Below are 21196 nucleotides of genomic sequence, written 5' to 3'. Positions count from 1 at the left end.
GGGACATGTTTCAGCCATTTGTGTTACTAGCTCTTTCAGTCCCACCATTCCATGGGTCTTGAGTTCTTGTCCCACATCTAGGAAGAATAAGGTACATGGATAATTGGAGACAGAGCAAGATGAAGAGGTGCTTTATTGAGCCACACTATAGCTCTCAGGAGACCTGAAGTGGCCAGCTTCTTTCTGCAGGCAGGTCATCCTGACAACTACAACTCTCAGCAGAGACGAGACCCGGAGTGGATAGCTCCTATCTGCAGCCATGTCGTCCTGACATCTGCCCAAGTCTGGCTGAGTCCAGGGTTTTTATGAACTCAGAAAGTACGTACTGATGGGTCCATGGATGGCCATGCACAGGCCTGGAAAAAGCACCATAAGTTCTCACTCCCGGCACAGACTCCACCAGGAACTGACAGCTTGGCCGCTAGGTTTCAGCTTGTCTCTGGCTTGAAGGTAGGGCTTCACTGGGGACACACCCCTTTCCACCCAGAAGCCTGTCTGCCTCCTGCTGCCATCTACATACCGTTCACAGCATCTAGGTTGTTTGTGCCTAGGGTTACCTGCAGGCCCATACCAAGCGGCCCTCAGCACCCCCTCAGCCTCCCTCCTGTGCTCGTCAGCGTCCAAAGTCTGGAGGGGGCCAAGGCAGCAGGGGGCTGGTGTGTCAGCACCACCATGAGCGTGCCCAGACCCTGCCAGGTTGTGACAGTGGCTGGGCTTGGCCACAACTTTGTTCCAAAATCAGAGAGGGCCCCGAGAGCAGGCCGGGCAGCAAGAGCAAGCACTTCTGAGTTTGTGGGGGCAGGGGAGGCTTTCTAGGCCTCCCAGAGTGTAGGGATGCCCAGGCCCACAATGGCTGGGCAGCTGCAGCTGTACTTGGGAGGGCAGAGCTCCTGCCCAGGCAACTTGGAAGGGGGTGGGGCTCCCACCTCCCTGGCTCCCACCAGCTCACTTGCAGCCCCAGAGGCACTCCCCTGTGGCAGCCCGTGCCTTCACAGTGGCCGGTCCAGATGGGCCACCGCTGCCATCAAATATATGAGCATGATAGATTTTTTTTACTCTAGTACACAGTCATTATTCTTGAGATTAGGAGTTTTTGACTTTTCTTTTCTTTCTTCCTTGTTTTTAAAAATAACTGGGAATACCTCCAACTACTATTAGTAAGAGGGGGTCCCCAAGCTGTGACTCTCATGAGAGTCATGGGGCCGCAGCAGTGAAACTCTCAGAATCCCAAACGCAATACAGTTTAAAATTAACTGGAGGTGACTGGGACTCTGTCTTTTCTTAAGACTTCCTAGTCACTGCTTAACTAAGTGTTTCTGATATACTACGTAACAAAAATAAAACACTCATACATTCTGAATAAAGCGATTTTATCATTATTCTGTTTCTGTGACAAGTCTGAGGTACACTTAGTAGGAAAGTTAAGGCCATGTTTTTGGGAGTGAGTCATGTACCTCAAAGCTGTACATAATGGCACATGCATTTCTGACTTATTATTTGGATGGTATTTCTTGTCGATGTAAAATAATAACAAAAAAAGATCATTAGAGATAATGAGTTAATTTGGGAGTGAGCCCTGCAATGTGGAATATAGTGTCACAGTCAACTACAGGCATATTCAGGGAGACAGGGGAAAATGAAGTTTTAAAAATTACATAAATTATTTTGTGTAATTTTGTATTTTAGATAAGATATTTAAGTTACGTAAATTATTTTGAAACAATTATCGTTAGCTACAAGAATCAATAACAAGGGTTGTGTCTGTACAAGGTTGAAGAGGCAGTTGCCGGGTGGATGTCATCACACAAGTATTTTTTGTGTAAAGTTGTGGTGGCCTTTATGCAAGGTTGTAGTTTTGCCAGTCTTTGTGATAGTTCTTGTTACCAAGCAATCATGTGTGATACCCTCCCTTTATGGCCTTCCCTGGCTCCATTTTGTCAGGGTTTGACACAAGGGACTTTGTTTTAATTTGGACATCTTTCACATTTTCCTCTTTTGAGCAAGTCCTTTCACTGGAAACACTGCTTATCAAACATCGTATGTTTAGGTTTTGATTGACTTTTGGTGCAGGGATGGACCTGTCCTGGTTGTTTTTCTGGTACCACATTGGAGGAAAACGATTGGCAACTACGAGTCAGTGTTAAGAGCTTTTCGTCCACATTTCAGCAATAAGGGGGATTTAAAGGGAGTAACTCTTAGGCTGATACCAGTTGGAATCCATTGTTAAGTATCAATTTTGTCTCTTCCTTAGGCATTGACTATCATCTCAAAGTCCTAGGACACCATTGTTCTGTTATGAGTTATAGTTCTGCAGAAATAGTTACAATATTTAGAAAGGAAAATACAAAGTAAAATTAATAGTAGTATAATAATGGAGCTTGTATAATTGTTGTTGTTATTGTTGTTGTTGTTACGGAGTCTCGCTCTGTTGCCTGGGCTGGAGTGTAGGGGCACTATCTCAGCTCACTGCAACCTCCACCTCCCAGGCTCAAGTGATTCTCCTGTCTCAGCCTCCTGAGTAGCTGGGACTACAGGTGCCCACCATCAGCCTGGCTAATTTTTGTATTTTTAGTAGAGACGGGGTTTCACTGTGTTAGCAAGCATGGTCTTGATCTCCTGACCTCGTGATCCGCCCACCTCGGCCTCCCAAAGTGCTGGGATTACAGGCATGAGCCATGTATAATAGTTTTGAGCCATGAAGTTTGGCTTAAAGGCCACCTACTGAGTACATTACATGACCGTGGTGAGCTAGATGAGACCTGATGTAAGTTTGTGTCGTTTTCTTATCTTATGTTTTGGGGTCTCAATTTCTTCAGAAAAATTTATCCAGATATATCATGTAGCATTAACAATAGTACATATGTTTCCTTATTTAACCAATATTTAGCCTACAGAACCTACCGATTGTAAAATTTTAACTACACCATTGTTCTGCCAAGTAAAAATGGTAGGTATAAACAATGAAAATTAATAGGGAAAGAACCTCATTAAAATGGAAATCTTGTTCCGTTGTTTTGGGGACAGTTTTCCACAACATGCAGCCATCAATTTCTCATTGTGGTTTTCAGTTTGAATGTCTCTGGTTATGGCATCTGTATGAAGCTTATTCCTTGAAATTTATAATAAATTGTCCAACTTCAGCTTAAGGTGCTTTAGAAAAGAGCAGTTTCGTTCTTGGTAATTACACAGAAAACAAGCATATGGAAATAAACTAGAACTCACGATTTAGTCTGGTCTACAAGTAGAAAGTAAAAATGCAAAAAACAATGCACAGGGCTACAATCTTATAACAAGTATATTATAGTTTTCTTTATAAAATAATATGTTTCTCTACCTGATTTTTGCCCAAGATAATTGGTAAGACAAATTTGCTTGTAAAAGTTTAATTTTATCCAGTTTGACATGATTATTTACATAAGTGCAGCAATAATAATGATTGACTACATAAGTAATCTCAAATCGGACTCCAGAAAACCTCTCAAGGTGGAAAGCCAAACCAAGCGGACTTCAGATTTTGTCTGCAGGACCTGAAACAATTTAAATATAACATCCCAGTCAATACTTTGGTAATATAATGAAGATTTTCAATTAGACTTTATTATAAAATGAAACAGATTCCCATTGAACTTATGTAAGTAACCCTATTCACATAAAAATAAGAATATTTAGAAATAGTTTCAGAATTTTGGAAAGATCAAATAGGGAGAAAAAGTAAATATTTTTTAGTTTGTCCAGAAAAGGATACTTACCAAATTGCTGTAACTATAGATACCTTAAATCCGGGGGGCGGGGGGGAACCATTTAAGTAAAGAACCAGTAATGTTTTAAATAAATAGCCTGTAAAACTCATAATATAAAAAATAAGTTCATTTATTCTCACGTCATTATTTCTTGTCCTTTTGATCTTTGCAGTGTCACAAATTTATCAATTTTTAAAATAGTGATCTGGAAGTTCTTAGTTAATCCACTGATCTTCAAGTTATTAAAAACCTGCATTTAAGAGTAATGATTAGAAACATTTTTTCATGAATCTGACTATTGATATCTTTAGAGAAGACTTAAAACAATAACTGTGGATGAAAAAGAGATAGAATAGCCATGCTTAAAAATCTGATAAGAGTTTATTATAATGATGCAATTAAAAATGAACTTCAATTATTTTTATTTCATACATTACTTTAAGGCAACAACATGCATCATGACTGATAGCATCACTCCAGGACCATCAGACTTTTATACATTTTACATAATCCTCAGAACATTTACATCAATAGCATATTTATATACATAGAACTTAAAGAAAATTTAGCATCACTCTATCATTTGACAATGCTTCCCATATAATCCAACATGGTAAATGGGCCGTATTAGTTAATATCTAGGTGAGAAACATACCTTCGGAGTTCCAGGGGCCCAATTAGAGATTCCAAAAGTTAGTTTGCAATTAAGAAGACTTAATTTAGAACTTTGATTCTTAGGAAGCTTGTCAAATATGTCAAAATTTTAAGACACTTGATTAAAACAGCATCACAGGCCACTGTGAAATAATAACCAGCCATTTAACCAGAACGATAATTTAAAGACTTCAAAAACAAATACAGAAAGTTACATATATTTAAAAAGAATCTCAGACCCCTAACAGAGATGACTTATTTTTGTCTAAGCAATCAAACAGGCTTACTGAGGACAAGAAGCACAGAAAATAATCATGATGAAACAAATCTTTGTTTTTGTAGGCCAGTTTTTAAATGATAAAGAAAAATATCCTGCAGTGTGATTGCTTCTGTTTGTGGGAAGCCCATTTAGATATCCTGGAAGTCAAACCTGATGAAAAGGTACTTGAATTCAATCCAACACTGGAAGCATGTATGCCCAAAGTTTTAAATGTACACCATACTGTAGAAGAAATAAATAAGAAAACCAGTACCATGAGCAGCAGAATACATGAATCTTAGAAATAGCGAAGGCAAGTGAAATTTCCTGGGCATGAAGAACAATTCAAACATACCCAAAAAAGCCAGTAGTATGGAATCAAGTTATACTGGAGGAAGACAGTGCTACCTTAGACCATCCACACAAATATTTTTAGCATCACGCCACAATAGCAGAGTCAGAACTGGGGAAAGAAAAAGCTACAGAAACTAATAAAAAAGTTAAGCAAAAAAGTCATTTTTCCAGCCAACGCCCCCCACAAAAAGGTATCTTTTCAAGGAGAGAAGGATGAAGAGCAGAAGGCAATGACACATGACCTGCAAATCAAGTGCAATGAAATACAGCAAAAGTTGAAGTTGTGAGATATAAATATCAAAAGCTTTAAAAGGAAAATTTTATTTTGAGAAAAAGAATTATTATTTTGAGTGAAGATAGCAATCGTAAGCTGATCAGGGTAATTAAATGAAAAATAAAATGGAATTAAATGGAAAATGTAAAATATTAAAATGTTGAAGTTCAGAAGTTCAGGAGATGGGTGAAATTTTAAAGAAACAAATTTCAGAATTAAAAATTTAAAACCTCTTGCAAAATTATTTTAAATTAAGAGCAGATCAATTTTAAACATAGGGGACTAGATTCTGGTTTTGCATTATTGTACTTTGATATTAATAATTCTTAGGAAAACTTTCAAATAATTAGAGCCAACTTGATCACACATAAAATTCCTCTTATAAGATTCATATTTTATAAACCTTTTACAACTGTCTCAGACCTTTTACAACTTGCTCAAACCTTCTACATCTTGTTCAAACATTCTATGACTTGCTTAAGACATCAATTTTGCCCTATACTTTTTAAAAATAGAAAAACCAACCACTCTACCTTGGACAAAAATTTATCTTTTTCCTTATTATTGAGACTACTCAAAATTCTTTCTCAGACAAAAGTCACACCCTTTTTTCTTTTGGCTTTCCTGAACAAAAATACATTTTCATACTTACAACTTTCTTTGCAACTGTCTCCTACTTATTGGCTCCTTTTAGCCTTGTTTCTAATTTATTCTTAAATACATATTCTAAGATAACCTTTAAATAACCTCTAACTGTAGATAAAATCATTCCTTTTAAATAGAAAACATATTTTCATGTCATAAATATTTGTCACATGTATATATATTTTCATGTCATATATACACATATTTATATATGTGATATATATTCTCATGTCATATATACATATTTGGATATGTGTGTGTATACACACACACACACATATACATACCACATACATACACACATATTTTTTAGCCAATAGCATATTTTACTTTTCTGATATACTTTGTATATATATGTATTAATTACAAATTGTAACTGTCAGTATATTTAATTTCTAACAAAAACTTAAGTAAGCAAGTTGCAACCTGTCACATTTCAACATTTTATGAAAACATATTTTGTAATTTCTAAAAATATGTGCTTTCTCACGGAATAAATTTTCAATGGGGAATAGAAGATAATTACCAACAGACCAAAGTGTTTTCCGTTTTTTTATATAAAATTTAAGAATCCAAAAGTAAATAAACTTGAATCTATGTTCAGCAATCAACATTTTAGTATTTTAACTTACTTGGAAATGACCTAGGCCCTCCATAAATATGTATTATTTAATTTAAAATAACATAAATTTAAGATCTCAAATTACATAAAAAGTTCATTTATAAATATTTATTCCATTTACACCTATTTTTTTAATAATTATAAATCATTTATGAAAACTGAGATACTAGACAAAGCTAGTCATCATTTCAAGTTATTGCTCTCCTAACCATTTTTATAGCTTGTGAATATCAGATGTTAATGATCCAAGTAAGGGTAAAATAAAATATATGAGCATTTTGGCAATAACGCAGAAGATACAGCTGTTTACATGAAACCAACAATATTATATTAGTCTTATTTATCAGAAGTTACACAAAGATAATTTTGCTCTTAGGCTGAATGTACAGATTTATGACGTTAAATTCTCTAGGAGAGACATATATAACCTTGTCTGATCAGCAAACCCAGACAAAACATGTATGCTAACAACTCTGAAGACACCTTCATCTTTATTTTTACCAACAAATGTAAAAAGAGTTTATTTACCAAAGATTTACTTGAGTCATGTGAACTAAAAGACATCTGGCTTACTCTATATTTTTAAAGTTTTAAGTATAATTAGCTTAAGTCCTCGTTTATCACTGAGCCAATTTGAATAGAATTCTTTAAGAGATTTTACCATTGCAGACAGAAAATACATGTATAAACCACATAAACATGTATATACAGAAAGATCTTATACCTTTCATTTTAGATCTTTTGTCATGAGACAGTAAAATACAGTAATATAAACTCACTCTAACTTATAAAAGACAGTTTGATCCAAATTTTATTTCCAACAAAATGGCACAAGTTAACGTCACCTGTTCATGTGGCTAAACCTCAAGATTTTTATTTGTCCTGTTAGGTAACTTAATGAAGGCTGCGGACCTAATTTGAAGTAAAGCAGTTTTCACAGCAGTTTAAAATAACCCTCTTTACTCTTTTCCTCTGCTTTTCTATCTCAAGTCTGAAATGTTATATTTCAGTTAAAACTGCCTGGAATATAAACCTCTAAGTTGCTTTGAATTTAGTAACAGATTTGTCTTAATACAAGCAAAAAAGTCAGCAGATTCCAGATATTGCTGCACCATTCGGACTGCTTAACCCTATAGTTGCATTTTTGTGTTTTTGTTTGTTTTTCATTAATGGTAAGAGAAATAAGCTTGGGGAACTCAAAAGGTGCCCACAATGGCCACAAATTATCTTTAGTGTAATCTGTTCAGTGGTTTAAAAATGTATGTGAAGAAAAGCCAACATTTTGTATGGATATTAAGTTGAGGTCTCTGAAAGAAGCTTGTTCTTAGACAACTTAGCATGCCTTAGAATTTGAAGATTCCATTCTGTTTCTCATTAATCTTTCAAGAACAAAAACATCCTACAATTTATATCTAGAATTTCAGGATTTGGGCAAAGCCCAAAGTGTACCTTGGCAAGTGTACCTGACACAGAATTTTCTTTTTTTTTTTAACCTGTAAGTTACCTTTGGTTGTTTGACCTGTGACCAGGTTTTTCCTTTTCATACTGCATTTTTCTGGAGACTGGCCAGTGCCCTAGTAGTAACTTTGCCTGTCCATACCCACTACATTCCAACACAGAATAGTTTACCCTCAAAAACAGAAGTTCCTCATAGATGGTGATGATCACTCTAGTGGCCATCCCATATTCACCATTTAAAAAATAATTTTGCTCTGGAAAGAAGTTCAGAAACAAGCAAGGAAAAAAAAGTAAGAGCCAAATTATTTGCAGATGCGCATAAGCAAACCAAAATGATAGCCCAAAAAAGAGTACTCACAAAAACTTTAAAACAGGCATATAGAGCAAACAAAATATTAAGCCAGGTGCGTAGAAAAAAAAAAGCAAATGTGAATTTATCAGAAAACACAGGAGGTCGTCATAGACAGAACAAAATCTCTGTAAAAACCAGAGTATTATCCGGAAGATCAGTGTCCTTATACTAGAAAGGGCTTGCCAGAAAAGACGAAAAATCTTTTATGGTCCAAGAGGGATGCAGTGTCCTTTATTGAGGCAGCTTTTATCCCAACCAGATTCTGAATAAAGTCGAAAGAACTCACCAAAAGGAGGGAATTCAGCCTGAGAGAAGACTCCCCAGGTAAGAAAAGATGAGGCATGGAAACCAAGAGCTCAAACAGGCTTTAGTGGGTACTGCATGTAATTGCAGGTGTCACCCATCCTTTCAAGGTGAGCTCACTTTAGGTCACATTTCTTGACACCAATTTATGTCAACTTAAAATGAAAACAGAAAGAATATTCAAAGGTAATGAGCTTATATGGGGGTCAGTACTGCAACGGGAAATGCAGTGCCATAGTAAACTATGGGCATATTTAAGGAGGAAGGGGAAGACAAAGGTTTTTGTTTTTGTTCTTTTCTTCTCCCCTCCCCTCCCCTCCCCTTCCTTTCCTTTCCTTTCTTTTTTGACAAAGTTTTGCTCTTGTTGCCCAGGCTGGACTGTGGTGGTGTGATCTCGGCTCACTGCAACCTCCACCTCCTGGGTTCAAACAATTCTCCTGCCTTAGCCTCCTGAGTAGCTGGGATTACAGGCCCATACCACCACGCCCAGCTAATTTTTGTATTTTTAGTAGAGAGGGGGTTTCACCATATTGATCAGGTTGGTCTCGAACTCCTGACCTCATGATCCTCCCACCTCAGCCTCCCAAGACAAAAGTTTTTAAAGGTAAAGTGAAGAGGATTACATAAGTTATTTTGAAGCAAATATCCTTAGCTACCAGAATCAATAATAAGGATGGTATCAGTCCAAGATTAGACAGGTAGTTGCTGGGCAGATGTTGTTGTAGAAGTATAACACGTAATATTGTGCTCTGGCCTTTGTGCAAGGTTGCAGTGTTTGGCCATTTATTTTAATTATTTATTTATTGAGACGGAGTCTCGCTCTGTCGCCCAGGCTGGAGGGCAGTGGCACAATCTCGGCTCACTGCAAGCTACGCCTCCCATTGGCAGAATCTTTTGTTATCAGGAAATTATGCATGAGAACTTGCTCTTCATGGCGTTCCCTGACTCCATTTTGTCAGAGCTTGATACAATCAGCTTCATTTTGATTTTGACAAGTTTCACATTTTTATGACAACAATGTTTTTTACTGATAACTATTCTTTACTTATTTGCTGTACTCAACAAATGTATATTAAATAACTGCACCCTACTAAGATTATAGCTAGAAATTTAACAAGCGTTTCCAATCTTCTGAAAGGCCTCTCAACAGGACATTTAGTACCTGAGCAAGCATTCTAAGACCCGAGTTCTGTCCTGGAAACTTGTTGCATAAGGAATTTGCTCTTGGTGCCACATAATACAAAAGCCTAGGTGTATGGGTAACTTTCTTAGAAAATTGATTTTACATAACTCACAGACATGGACATGGGACAGGGAGAACGGGTGTCCCCAAAGCAAACATTGAAGTGATGTAACTTTAAGTCAAGGAGCAGGGATTGACTACCAACACCTGAAGCAAGTGAGAGACAAAGATGAGTTCTACCCAGAGTCCCAAAGGAACTATGTCCTGCATAGGTCCTACATCTTGAGTTCAGACTTCTAGCCTCCAAAACTGGGATAGAAAAAAAAAATCTGCTGTTTTATACAACCCAGTTTATGCTACTTTGTTAAAGCAGCCCTAGAAATGTAGTAAAATAAAAAGCTAATGTCCAGGCAGTATCCACTGATGAGATCATTGTCATATTTTAGAACCGGTTTCATTCAGACTGATTGTAGCTTACATTGGTTGATGCCCAAGTTATACTTGTTACAAGTTTTTTTGAAGATATCTCTTTGTGAACATGGAATCAGAATAAGAAAATGAAATTGTTGAAAAGTGCAATCATGCATGAACATGGAAGTCTAAGCTAAGGATCCTCCTTCTTAGCACATGAAGGGCAATGCTGAATTTTTCTGTTAAGACTTTATATTTCAATATTTTAAATTTATCATATTTTCCCTCTACTTACTAATAGCTTATTTCTCTATTACATTTAATTGGATTTCTCTACTATCAGAATAACCCTTTGCTCTAGCCTATTTAATAAAGATTCTACAGTCAAATCTCAAGAGGTTAGTTTTATTTCCCTCATTGCCCTTGTGGGTGTCTCATCAGTGAAAGTAAAATAAGATACTATGTTAAGTGTGAAATCAACACAAACATGAAGATGTAGTGCTTTGCCTTAAGAACTTTAGCTTCTTCACCAGTAAGCTTGATTTTGGTTCTAGCTTCTATAGGGCCAGTCTGAGGTGGACACAGTTGGTGGGTGAAGGGGCTTGGTTTCAGAGTTGAAGATACAATAGAGAGGGCTTAGAAGGCCACCAGGTACCACTTACAGACATTCATTCTAAACTTAGGACAATTCATTGTTTAGGCTTTTCTTCAGACAACAGGAAAGTAACCAAGGTGTATACCTAAGGTTTTATTAATCTTGACCAACCAAAGTCTACAAAGTTCAAAGTTTTATTACTGCTGTTTCACAGAATGTTAGGGATTGGCCATGATGTATAGTCCCTACCCTTTGAAGACATTAAAAGAGTAACGTGGTGACAGACTTTGGAAGTGAAGGATGCATAAAATGAGCATGTAACCCAATCTGAGGATGTCTAGAAAGCCACTTGATGAATGTAATATCTGAATTAAGCCTTAGAGATACGTGAGAGTGAGGTAGTGAAAAAAAATAAGAAAAGTATTTTAGATATATATGCAGGAGCGTACTAAGTGACAACAAGATCATGGAGGATTTGCATGGTAATCTGGGAAGGTGGTTTTATCCTGTGGGTGTCTGGAAGCGATTAACGCATTTAAGCAGAGCAACGGCATGTTTTCACTTCCATTTCAAATAAAACATTTGAATGATGTTGAGAAAAACAGATTTAAAGACCAACAGCCGCAGGCATTAGGGAAAGTTAGGGAGCTATTGTGGAGACTCAAGAAAGACACTATAAACTGCTGAATTAGGACAGTAGTAAATGAGAAGGAAAGGATGATTTTTGAAAAGTGAAATTTTTGCTTTCTAAAGATTAAAGAACACATACATGTGTGTAAACGAAATGCATACTTTTTTGCATTCATTTATATATATACACACACATAATATTTGCTTTCTCAATACATGAAGATATATATTAACTCTATTTTTGAGTGTTATAAAAATAGCAAAAAAATAAAATGTATACTAATGGAATTAATGACTACATAGTTTCTGAAAAGAAGAAGTTAAAGATAATAGATACATAGATATGTCACAAAATGTTTTTATTTTTAATGTATACAAATTTTTGAGTGTTAAAAATATTTTAATTTTATAACATATTTTATAATTTATAATTTTATATAATTTATAATTTATGAGATACTTTTATAAGAAATTTAGTTTTATAAAATTTAGTAGTAATTACTAAATATTTATAAATGTGTACAAAATAAAAATGTGCTTAAAACTTAATGTTTATCTTTGACATATAGTTACTATAGGATTATAGATATATTTTCTTTTTAGGCAATCTACTTCATCTTATATGAGTTTTTGTTCAAGTTGCTGGTTTTAATGTTATCTTTTAGAAAATGTAGCATATGTAGAAAAAATAAATATTTACAGAATACAATTTTGTAGGACTCTCAATTAATTGGCTTAGGGAATGATGAAGAAGGAAGAGTCAAGATTTTGTCTTTCTTTTTTTCTCTAGTTTTAGTCCAAATTACTAAGGTGGCTTTTAGTGCCAGAATTCCAACAAGCAAAAAAATATATTTTTGCTTGATTTTTAGAGAAGAGAGAAATGGTGATTTTTTAATATATATTTATTACTTGATGTATCTCTAGCATATATATGGAGGGGAAGATTTCTGATGGTTGAAAGAACTGGGGCTATGAACAGGGACCTAACTGCCTGGAAAATAGTAGTCAATAATTATAACTTAAAATAATTTGTACCATAGATAGTTATGGTGATTCAGGAGTAGAGGAATTCACTCATGGAGAAGATAATGCTGAAAGGAGAAAAACAGACCCTGGAAAAAGTTTTCAGCTATAAATAATAGAAGTTAGAACCAAAGATTGCATGGAAATCTTCCAAATCAACAATGTCCTCATTTCCCAAAAACAAAATCTAAAATCCAGATGAAATATTTCATTCAAACTTCTCTAATTAATGGTTAATTAAAGGCGGAACAAAGATTATAAACGAGTACAATTCAGCAGATTTTCAGTTCATTTGTTTTTCTCTATCCTTCCAGAAGAACTTGATTAACAATTTTATGGAGTATTACCCCTTAAAAAATTCTTCCATATACACAATCACCTTTGAACTCCACAGCACATGGTAGGTATGAAGGGCAGATGGTGAGTTCAACTTTATAGCTAATATAAAGTGAAATAACTTTTACAAAGTTGTTTAGTAAAGCACAGAGCCAGAATTTGAATCAAGGTTTTCCAAAGCCAATTTGTGTACTTTTTCAGCATCACTAACAACATCTGAAAAGTAACCTTTATCATACTTTTATATCACTTGAGTCACATCTTTCCTCTCAGTCTTTGAAAGTGCAAAAGACTGTAATTTTTCTACTATGTACATGCGTATTTGAGTGCATTCTGGAGATAATAGCTTTTCTTCTACTTGAAATATATGAATATAACATAGTTTATAATCATAAAATAACTAGGTTCAATAAAATGTTACTTGTTTTCAAAAGAAAGTTAACAATATATGAAAAATATTTATATAATTGTAATTATAAAATAAATATTATGTACATAATTATATTTATAAAATAAATATAAATGGATTTATAAAATAAATATTTTTTAAAATGGCAATATTTGTTTTTCACAATTAGAAATTCTATAATTGAAGACATGATAAAAAATAGTGTTCTTATGAATGCACATTTGATTCTTTAATCTTCTCCCTTTTTATTTTTATCCCATTTTGAATTTGCCCTTGTGAGGTTTGGCTAGTATCTTACCTACACTCAAGAGCCTGAAACTGTAAGTTCTGCATATTAAGGAGTGGGTTTTAGTCATTAATGAGTTGATAACATTAACTTATTTTGTGTGATACATATGATGCCACAGCTTCCTCATCATTTTCAAAGGATTAGTTTCTTAAAAGTCATTTTTTTGGCCCTTCTTTTTTTCATTAAACTTTCCAACTGCTGTGCAGTGACACAACAGGGTCTTTGTCAGCTGCTTAGAGGAGCTATTTGTTAATTGTTTTGCTTCAAGGACTGCCTCCTTTGTTGATGTTCTTCCACAGATCCAAAAAGTAGTTCAACAAAGAAGAAAACTTAAAAAAAATATGTAATTTTTATTCATTGGGTATTTTTTAACAGAGAGGAAACATTTTCTAGTCGTGTTATTTAAAAACTTATTTTAATTACTTGAGAAGTGAAGGTTAATCCATTATGGCTTTTCATTGGCAACAGAAAGAAAAAGGCACTTAACAAATAGAAACATTATAAGAATAGAAATGAGTAGGCATCTCGAGTTGGTGAAATGGTAGCATTAGATATGAGGCAAAACGTATTATGAAATTTGCTATTGCAAAGACAAGATACAGAGAATTTCCATTGTGATTTCAGATAATATAAAGTGAGAAATGGGCTGCCATTTAACAGAAACCTAAAACTCGAAGGGATTTTAGATCGCATCTAAACCCATCTATCCCTTTCATAGGTGAGAAAATTGCAGCCCAGGGAAATGAAGTGATTGCCCAGCTTCTAGAGCAAGTGCCAATAGAGAACAGGGAGTAAATATATTATACCACTGTGGCTTGCCACCTGGCACTCACTACAAAGAACATTGCCTTCGCTTCCCCTATAGATTTTCATTCATTCGGAAATGAGCCGTTTTCCTCAAGCAATGCTATCTGCAGAGAGTTGTGAATTAAAGACTGATTTTAGAGACTTTTCAACTCATTTCTGTGTATGTAAGAATGAAATAGGTAAATTTTAAAAATAAATGTATTGTATTCAGTTTCTTATAGTTTATAGATCCCTGATGGATTGAGTCTTTACTATAATATACAATTTAGACTGTACCATTTGACCTTTCTTTATCATATTTTTTCCTTTAACTTTCTGCATCTCTGAATAAATAGATAAATTAATAAAAGATTAATATAAAGTAAATTTTAAAGAATTTTCTGTAAGTAGTAGTCAGTAGACTATGTTCTGTGAACAAAATCCAGTCTATTGCCTGTTTGTTTTTTAAACATATTTACTGTGTGGCCATTTACAGAATAGAAGTTTCCTGCCCTAAATCGACATGCAAGGACTATTTGCTAATAAATAAGGCAAGCATGTTTGTGAAATTGGATCAGACAGAGGAGTCCCAGATGCATATGATAATTCAGCTACTACCAAAATAAATGTTTGAAGATGAGAGAAAGTGGGTGGTCTAGAGTGTTTTTCATTGGATAATAATTATATTTTAAAATACTTACTTTGGTAGTATCTTCTTTTATAATTTAATTTTATTTCCATATTGATTCTTTAGATGATACAGAAGCATTAAAATGACTTATGTGATCCAACATGTTGAAAGATGCTCAGAAAAACACTTTTAAAATAAAAAGAAATGTTTCTTAACAAAATAAAGCAGTTTATTGAAAACATAATTAACCTTGAATCTCAGCATTCTTTGAGTATATGACAAACATTTGTGCTTTGTGAAAATGTTTCTTTTTATATTCAATGCTAAAAGTTTTTTGCTTCCCTTAGGGCATTGCTGCAATAATGGATAGTAAGTACAGGATGTCTTCCTTATGTTTCTATCTTGATGTCAGCGTTCACTGCAAGAAGTGTCCACCATATGTGGGACAGTAACAAATATTATATAAGAATTCCTTTTTTTGTTGTTTTTGAGTCGGAGTTTCACTCTTGTTGCTCAGGCTGGAGTGCAATGGCGCGATCTTGATCTTGGCTCACGGCAGCCTCCGCCTCCTGGGTTCAAGCAAGTCTCCTACCTTAGCCTCCCGAGTATCTGGGATTACAGGCATGTGCCACTACACCTAGCTAATTTTCTGTATGTTTAGTAGAGATGGAGTTTCTTCATGTTGGTCAGGCTTGTCTCAAACTCCTGACCTCAGGTGATCCACCCACCTCGGCCTCTCAAAGTGCTGGGATCACAGGCGTGCGTCACTGCAACCGGCCAAGAATTTCAAACTCTTTGATGTCTATATATGAAACGTCAGTGAAATCAACAGATACTTTGTTTGAAGCAGATATTTTATGATACATTTTTAGAGAATCAAATATACTAAAGGACTGTCAGATGCGGTAAATATTTGTTTGACATTTGTCTAATTTTATTCAACTCAGAATAAAAATATTCATGTGTAAGGATCTTATGATTTAAAAACTTGTTCATTATAGGTGAAGAAACATAGAACTAGTTTGGAAATAATCCCCATTTTCTGTTATCTGGTTAACTTAATGTTGCATTCTAAAACTTAAGAAAAAACTCTTCCATGTACACAGAAGGAAAATACAATGGAGAATTCAGTTAGTGTTCTTACACATAGATGACAATAGAATATACAAATATTGAACAATGTTTTTTGATTGACATTTTCTGGAGCCTCAGGATTTCTGGAAATTTTATACGGAGTTAAACAAGAGCAATTTTTCAGGTTCATTTGCAGCTACTGCAATAAGACCTCATCCTCATGCAAGTCTGTTTTACATTAGATTCTGCATAAAATGTTATTGGAAAGAAATCAAGGCTTTACTACCAATACATGTGTGAATGCCACCGCTATAGGTTAATGACCAAGATCATTCAATAAAGGAAATGGTAGTAACATCAGAGGTTACTGTTGGGTGGTCCCCTGACTTTTTCATCATAAGCAAATCTTTACTAAAATAGTTATATTGAACAGTATGAGAGATTAAGGTTTAGCCAAGATCTCAGAGACCCAGTCTGTTTAATAGTAATGTAATGAGTGAGGAACTATATTCATACTTCAGTGTAAATGCAATAATAATAATCATGAGGCCTTTATTAAAAAGACAAAAATAAAATTAGAAATCTTTGACATATTTGATGAGTCATAAACCAGATTATATATCCAACTTTTTCATTTTGTAAAGATATTATAATCTAAAGAATTTTCCTTATTACCAGCAGAACCAGGACGATACTAAAAGCCCATGACCACCTTTTATATGGTTTATACTAGAAAGCAGATTAGTTTAAGACCCCAGAAATCTAGCTTTGATGTGTAATACCTCTCTAACCTTGAGAAACTTAATTAAATTATCTAAGTGATAATTTAATTATCTGTATCATGATAATTCCTGAATATATAACAATGTTTTTGTAAAGATGGCATGAAATGCCCTACGAGTGATGTCACAGGTAAATATAAGTTAATCATATTAGAATAAGTTTAAACAACATGGAGTTGCCAATATGTTACTTTTTAAACCTAGAAATACAACAATTTCTTATAGTTTGACAATTATCATTAATACAATTATACCACAAATTAATACTATCATAAGGTTTTATTTTTGTCTTATATGCTGAAATTTTATTTACTTATATGCTTCTTTTCAGAATTCACCATTATTCCTGGTCCTAGTCAAGCTTTTATTTTCATCTTCATTTATATGCATATAAGTACATATATACATACAAATAGTCATCTCACAGCATCCCATTCCTTACTCCTACTTACCTTACATCAAAAGCAACCATTTTAATACATTAGATGTATTTTCTTTTATTAGTATATATCTCTGAAGTTTTAAAATAGCCATTATTCTATTGTAATGCTTTGCAAAATATTAAATTTACAATTTAACTCATTAGAATACAATGTACTTGAGATTACATTTTATTCTTGAAGAAAAAAATGATGTTTTGCTTCTCTAAAGTGTTTAGTAGGCATGGCAAGAGAATAGAATTAATCATATGAACTGGACTGGACATAACTATCACCAAACTGTGACTACAGCTGACATCCTTTAACACATTGCTTCAATTCTGCTAGGCCTACTGGCAGGCTGTAGTTTCTAAACATTTTCCTGGTTTCGTTGTTTTTTGATTCAAATACTGAGACAAACACACATGATAGTGTGAGGAGGCACACACTCTCATGAACACACACACTAACACAGAGGGAAAAAAGTAAAGAAAGGTTAAGATACAGAAAAGAACAACTGGCCTACTTTTTTTTTCAGACTGAAATATCTAGGTAACAGAATGAGCTGGCTGGTAATGAGAATTTTCCAATCCCAAGATTAATCATTGTCAGGACATCAGGTTCACTTTGAAAACTCCTGGAAACATTCAGGGCTTATCAAAATCAAAGCAAATAAAAAAACATCCTAAATGGATATAAATAGAAGTAGGTCAAAATTTTTCCATTTTAATTTTAAGCCACAAATGAAAACAATTTAGTTTGTATTCCTTTTTAAACAATATGAAATATAAAATATCCTAAGAAACTATGATTGCTTATTTTCGCTAGAGTGTAGTGGAAACAATTTCCAGACTTAGCTTTGAATCTCAAATCAGCAGTTTAGTTGTTAAAAAAAAAAAAAAAACTTTCTGTACATCAGTTTCTATATACTTAACTATAAAATTATAATCTTATGAGAATATTCAACTGAACTAGTTTAAAAAAGAATAACAGGTTTTATGATTTTGAGCAGGAAAAATTGATGGTGATGTTGGGAAGAACGGGAAAGTTCCTCAGCAACTTGTAATATTGTCCTTTCTGTGGCCTGTTTGAATTCAATGGAAACATAGTATTGGGGTGAAGGAGCTCGAACCATTGAAGTCCTTCTGATTATAAAAAAGTAAAGAAAAAATATATGAGCAAGAAAATGATACCCATGAAGTAATTTGTGAATATTTTGCCTGTGACAAGGAAAAGTGTGACTTTTTTTTTAGTTTCCAAGTGTTTATATATATTTCTTTAATTTTTATTTTTTGTGGGGACACAGGTGTATGTTTACATAGTAGACGTATTTTTACATATACTTATGGTGTACATGAGATGTTTTAATACAGGCATACAGTGTGTAATAATCATATGATGGAGAATGGGGTATCCATTCTCAAACATTTATCCTTTGTGTTACAAACAATCCAGTTATATTCTTTTTGTCATTCTAAAATGTACAATTAAATTGTTATTGATGATAGTCACCTCTGTTGTGCTATCAAATAGGTCTTATTTATTCTTCAAACTATTTTTTTTATCCATTATCCATCCCCACCTTCCTCCCAATGACCCTTGAAGAAGTAGTAAGATCCTACTGGGATGATTGTCTACTGATGAGTTAATACCAGAAAACTCAAGATAGTATGTGATAAATTAAACTTGTATTTATTACAATCTGTTTTTCATTGAATTTGCCTCTTCTTAGTCTTTGCTACATCAAGAGAGAAGTGTGGCAAGTTTAAATATTCCAACAAATCTTTTACCTGCCTAGGATTAAACTTCACTGATTTTACCAGTATTTCACTGTCCTTCATTCCCACTTATACATTCTTTTCCTTCTTATCATGGTTAAATTCTCTGGTCAGGGTTTATAATTACCCGCTCCCCATCCCTTTATTTTTCCTCAATGCCCCTCAGCTTGTTTGTGTGGCAAAGCCATGACTTAGACTTAACCTAATTATCTATCTAGGCTATACTTGCTGACAGTGGCTGGAGGAAAAAAAAAATCACAGGACTGATGACAAGTCTTAATTTAAATTCTTATAAATGAACCTCATATTGTGTCTGAGTACAGAGCAGCAGTTATACTCTATTTCATGTACTTTCTCATTGTCCTAGGACATTATTTATAACCCTCTTCTCCTATTCTCAGTCTCAGTTAATGACCTTAAGTATTTCACTGAGAATGCAAATATATCCCCCATATTAACTCTTCTTAACAATATATACTTTGCATTCTCTCCTGCTGCTACAGATGGTCTGTCCTCATCCTTAAGGCTGATCCCTAACCCACACAGACAGACACATGCAACTCTGCATTAGATCCTATCACTTCTGGCCTACATAGAGACAGCAACACTTTTCTCTGTATTGCATCATCTGTTTTTTCTCTCTACTAGATAATTCCACTAGCATAAATATAGGCTGTAATTCCTTCCATCTTAGAAAACTTTCTCATGTTCCAGTTATCTCACTAACTACTACATTGTTTCCTTATTCCACTGCCAGAGCAACACCTTGAAAGAATTTTCTGTTACCCATTCCCTTTGACCTACACCATCTCCATTTCTGAAATCTACCTCAGTCAGATTTTTACTTCTATTTTTTTTCCCCAGAAACAGGATCTTGTTCTGCCGACCAGGCTGGAGTGCAGTGGCACAATCATAGCTCACTGCAGCCTCTGACCCCAGGGCTCAAGCCGGTCTCCTGCGTTAGACTTCCAAGTACCTGGGACCACAGGCATGCATCACTTCACCCAGATAATTTTTCCTTTTTTATTTTCTATTTTTCTCATGTTTTAATTTTTTTATTTTTTAGAGATAGATCTTTCTCTGTCATCCACACAGGAATGTACTGGTGTGATCAGGGCTCACTCAGGCATTGGGGTTGATGCTGCGGTGAGCCCTGATTGCACCACTACATTCCCACCTTGGTGACAGAGCAAGACCTGCTTGGTACAGGCAAGCAATCCTCCCACCCCAATCTCCTGAGTAGCTGGGACTGCAATCAGCCACCACCACACTCAGCTAATTTTTAAAATGTTTTGTAGAGGTGGGGTCTTATTATGTTGCCCAAGCTGGTCTCGATCTCCTGCACTCAAGTGATCCTCTTACCATGGTCTTTCCTCTTACCATGGTCTTCCGAAGTGCTGGACTTACAAGCATGAGCCACAGACACTAGCCTAATTTTTAATTTTTATGTTTTTTTGTAGAGACTTGCTATGATGTCCAGGTGGGCCTCAAACTCCTGGCTACAAGTGACCCTCCCACCTCTGCCTCCCAAAACACTGGGATTATAGATGTGAGCCACTGCTCCTGGCCTTACTTTAATTTTTTTTGTTTTTTGATGAATGATACTGCTTTTGTCAAGGTCATGAATGACATCCATATTGTGAAGTTATTTTGTCAATTCTTAATCCACTTTATGCTTAGCATTTCACGACCACTTGTATCTGCTAATCATTCTTCGTCTTTGAACAATCTTCTTCCTTTACCTTTGTGGACACTATGTTGATTTCTTCCCACCTCATTGTTTTTTCATTTTCTCATTACTCCTTTGTTGTTTCTTCATTTTTGTCCTGACATTTATTTTTACATCGCTATCCTTTTTTAAATTTGTGGTGAAAACACATGAGGTCTATCTAGCTTCTTAACAAATTTCAACTATAGAGTACATTGTTATTAACTATAGCCAGCATGCTGTCCATTAGGTCAATAGAGCTTGGCTTTCCATCTCTCTGACTGAAACTCTCTTCCCCCAGATAGCTGCAAGGCTTCCTCTCCTGCTGCTTTAAATGGTTCTTCTAGTGAGGTCAACTCTGACCACGTTATTAAAAACTGACACCCTTAGTTAAGCTTACTTATATCCTTACCCTGATACATTTTTCATAGATTTGTTTACCTGATAAAATTTGTTTACCTGACTATATATACGATTCATT

The 21196-nt window shown here is 34.8% G+C and overlaps 1 protein-coding gene and 1 long non-coding RNA gene across 2 annotated transcripts in view; one reads left to right on the top strand and one right to left on the bottom strand.

Annotated features, from left to right (window-relative positions):
- Nucleotides 1-3367: 3367 nt before the first annotated feature.
- The window catches only part of LOC123569875 (ubiquitin-ribosomal protein eS31 fusion protein-like), a 191321-nt gene continuing 173492 nt past the window's right edge, over nt 3368-21196 (bottom strand). Inside the window, exon 4 of the mRNA XM_065533374.1 lies at nt 3368-3527. Within this exon, the coding sequence (XP_065389446.1) occupies nt 3441-3527 (87 nt within the window). The 3' untranslated portion in view covers nt 3368-3440. The remainder of the gene's footprint in view (nt 3528-21196) is intronic.
- Nucleotides 3793-21196, top strand: part of LOC135964416 (uncharacterized) — a 28858-nt gene continuing 11454 nt past the window's right edge. The window contains exon 1 of the long non-coding RNA XR_010582631.2: nt 3793-18388. This is a non-coding gene — a long non-coding RNA (uncharacterized lncRNA). The remainder of the gene's footprint in view (nt 18389-21196) is intronic.

This window comes from Macaca fascicularis, chromosome 17, assembly GCF_037993035.2.
Source record: "Macaca fascicularis isolate 582-1 chromosome 17, T2T-MFA8v1.1".
In the NCBI taxonomy this organism is placed as follows: domain Eukaryota; kingdom Metazoa; phylum Chordata; class Mammalia; order Primates; family Cercopithecidae; genus Macaca; species Macaca fascicularis.
The sequence above is the reverse complement of the archived record's forward strand: the minus strand, read 5'-3'. Positions and strand labels throughout refer to the sequence as shown.